Raw genomic sequence first — 3,254 nt, 5'->3', positions numbered from 1 at the left:
ATACCACAATATAACCTGACCTTTAGCGACGTTTGTATACTCAAACTCCACTAAATAACCTGAGTTTTAGCGGTGTTTATTAGTAGAAAACGTCATTAACAGTTGTGGCGTTTTTTGAGGTTTTTTTTATGCCGGAAACATTTTTAGAGACACTTTTAAACACCTCTATAGGACAAAAAAAGCCAATATAGACCACTTATGCTGTAGTGTTTCCTTTAAAAAAAACCACAAATGCTTGAATGGGCTGACGTAAGCTCCTTCTTCTTCCTTTTTAAGCACCCTTGTCACCTTGTTTTCTCCTCCGAGTTTCCCCGGGGAATGGGACGTCAACTCTATCGCAATAAGGTCGAGTTAAAACGCGGACCCTGGACGATCGAAGAACACAAGCTCATGAACTTCATACTCAACAATGGTATCCGTTGCTGGGGAACTGTCCCTAGGCTTGCAGGTAAATTCTCTTCTTTCTTCCCTTTTGTATTATTATTAAATTGCGGTTGTGGTCGCAACTTAGATGTGACAGTGACCTTGGAAAAAGTGACGATATGATTGTTTCGTTGCACTACAATTACAGTTTAATACTAATAAGTAATATGAATCAACTGAATTAAATTTTGAGCAATGACCACGAGGACGGCTGCAGGGTTGTTAAGATGCGGGAAAGGTTGCAGGTTGAGATGGATTAATTATCTAAGACCAGACGTTAAGAGAGGGGCATTCACTGAATCCGACGAGGACCAGATTATTCAACTCCATTCGCGTCTCGGAAACAGGTAAACCTCGCAAACACGAAACTGTTCCCTTACGATGATCTGTGACACAAAGGAGGAACGTTTGTTTCTTCTTGGTGGTCGAAGATCGCGTCGCATTTTCTGGGCCGTAGCAACAATGAGATCAAGAACCATTGGAATACTAAAATCAAGAAGTTGACGCTGCTAGGATTGGACCACGTGACACACAAGCCCATAGAGAAAACCGACGGGAATTCGTGGAATAATCTGGACAACGACGACGAACGAGACATTATTCCGAGAAAAGACAACGAGAAACCGGAGGAAATCCGATTAGATTTGGATGAAACAAATGATATCTTCAACAAGTGCCGAACGTTGTGTGAGAGCTTTGACTTGGATTCATGGTTGAACCAAGGTGCAAACACATGTTCTTCATAATCAATGGAAGAATCCAACAAATCTTCAATGGGGGAAACCAATTCCGCTGTTCAAGAAGAATCCGTAAAGCATTGGGTTTATGGTATGGATTCTTTTCTCTCATGGGATAAGCTATATTCATCAGACCTCAACTTTCCTTAAAATCCCATCGGTTTTTTCAATAAAAAAGTGTTTGATTATTGCATGTCTAGTTTATTCTATGGACTGTTTTTCTCTCTTTCAAGCTTCCAACAATTAACCTAAGAGTTCTAAATGCTTGTCTCCTTTTGTTACTGTAAATTTCATCATTATGGAAGTTTTCAAGGTTTACTTCTCTTGTTTTCTGTACTTTTTAAACTACGCTTTACGGGAAAAGAAGAAAAAAAAAACCTCTATAAAGTCAATTATATGAATAAACACTTGAATTTATAAACTATTCAAATTCAAACTTTTTTAATCTAGGGTAAGACACTTGATTCATGCTCGGATTTGTGCTTATAAAAATTTGAATTTAACTTGATAAATATTGAAAAATTCAAATTTTAATATCATAAAATCTGGTTCGGTAGTTCTTGAATCTAATCGAACTTAAGCTTACCGTTATTCGAAAACTTCCGAAGTGTTACTGATTTGAACCGAAGCATCACAGTAATAATTATAGGAGAATTAAATTGTGTCAAATTACAATATATGGACTAAATCCTAAGATAAATAAGATACAAGGATGAAAATCGTGATTTTACCCTTGTTTAGGTCTGTATTCGTATAGGGATTCATTGAACTGCATGCTTAGCAATTAATCTAACGTGGAACCCCATTAGAATTGTTTATTTATGCTCATTGTTCGTTCATGCATCTCTAGCTATTCGCAGGCCAAGGAATCTTTGTATGCAACTCTTCGTATATTTTAAAGATTATATATTCATACAAATACATATATACATGGATGGATCAGGGGTGAGTGGAGACCGGTGCCATTTAAAATTTTTAAACTATTTTAATATATTCTTTTTCCTTTCGATTGAAAATTTAATTTCGCCATCTAAAATTTTATAAGTTTGACATCCCTTAAAATTTTATGTATTGACTCTCTTAACATAAAATCATATGTTTGTCTCTAATTATATACTAATACTTTTTTGAAAAATAAAAGGGTAAACTACAGAATTAGTCACTTTTATTTCAATATTATAAACATAAGGTCACTCGATTAAAAAAACATAATATATGACTACTTTCGTTTCGTTTTAATTAAGATGTTGTCACTGAGACGTTTAATTAATTTTTATACCGGTGACCATTAACTCTCCGACCACCATTAATAGTGGTCGGTTAAACCAGAGTCTAAATCTAAACCAACCGAGCTTTCCTTTCTCATCTCTAAACCTTTGCAATCATCAGTGGTTCTTCCAAAGCTCAAAGTACAGATGATAAAGGCTTACAAAGTATTATCATTTCTCGTAAATGGACGTGATTCCCAGAAGATTGAAGCATTTTCTCATATCCACAGCAGTTGCTTCACATAATAGTAGTCGACTAGTTTCATTATCTGATCCAATGACCTACACAATTCATCAACAATTCAACATACCACATGTTATCTAAGTTCTACGTTAACCCAGAATTCAATTTATCATCAATATCTTCCTAGTTTCAAAAGTAGGTTGTGCAACTATAGAAAACTGGTATCTTCCGAGCTAGTTAGTTCAGCCTTCTTAAGGGCAGGTGATAAGAAATTACAAACTTTATTTTACCAAGAAACTATATAATTAAGATCATGGATCATACCTTGCACTCAGGGTTGCTATAAAATTTCGAGAAGATTCAGATAAATTACAGAGGTAATCACACAAAGCATTTAGTAATAAATTTGTACACGCCTCTTCGGCAACCTGAAAGCGAGAAAAAACGTCAGATAAAATCTGGGTCAAGAATCAACGAATACATTGGTTTTATAAGTTCTTACCTCAGCAAACTGCAGCAAATGAAGCCCCAAATAACGCTCATCCTTATGCTCCAATACTAACGTCCTCTTTTGTCAAAAACAAATAAATGAATAAAGGAAATCAGTATGTTTAGATTTAGGCTCTGGTTTAATCGACCACC

The 3,254-nt window shown here is 35.5% G+C and overlaps 1 protein-coding gene across 1 annotated transcript; it reads left to right on the top strand.

Annotated features, from left to right (window-relative positions):
• Positions 1–618: 618 nt before the first annotated feature.
• On the top strand, positions 619–1,169 carry LOC120176980 (transcription factor MYB20-like). Its single transcript, XM_039183252.1, has 2 exons — positions 619–770; positions 881–1,169. Exons 1-2 carry the CDS (start codon positions 619–621, stop codon positions 1,167–1,169), a joined length of 441 nt encoding a protein of 146 aa, XP_039039183.1.
• The last annotated feature ends 2,085 nt before the right edge of the window (positions 1,170–3,254 follow it).

Source organism: Hibiscus syriacus, unplaced genomic scaffold, assembly GCF_006381635.1.
Source record: "Hibiscus syriacus cultivar Baekdansim isolate YM2019G1 unplaced genomic scaffold, ASM638163v2 tig00112264_pilon, whole genome shotgun sequence".
NCBI lineage: Eukaryota > Viridiplantae > Streptophyta > Magnoliopsida > Malvales > Malvaceae > Hibiscus > Hibiscus syriacus.
This window is presented reverse-complemented; position numbering and strand designations above follow the sequence as displayed.

Excerpts from the sequence above, each read along its gene's own strand:
- LOC120176980 (XM_039183252.1), top strand. The coding sequence starts at position 619 with ATGACCACGAGGACGGCTGCAGGGTTGTTAAGATGCGGGAAAGGTTGC. Across the intron at positions 771-880 it reads CATTCGCGTCTCGGAAACAG|CAACAATGAGATCAAGAACC; the intron begins GTAAACCTCGCA and ends TCTGGGCCGTAG.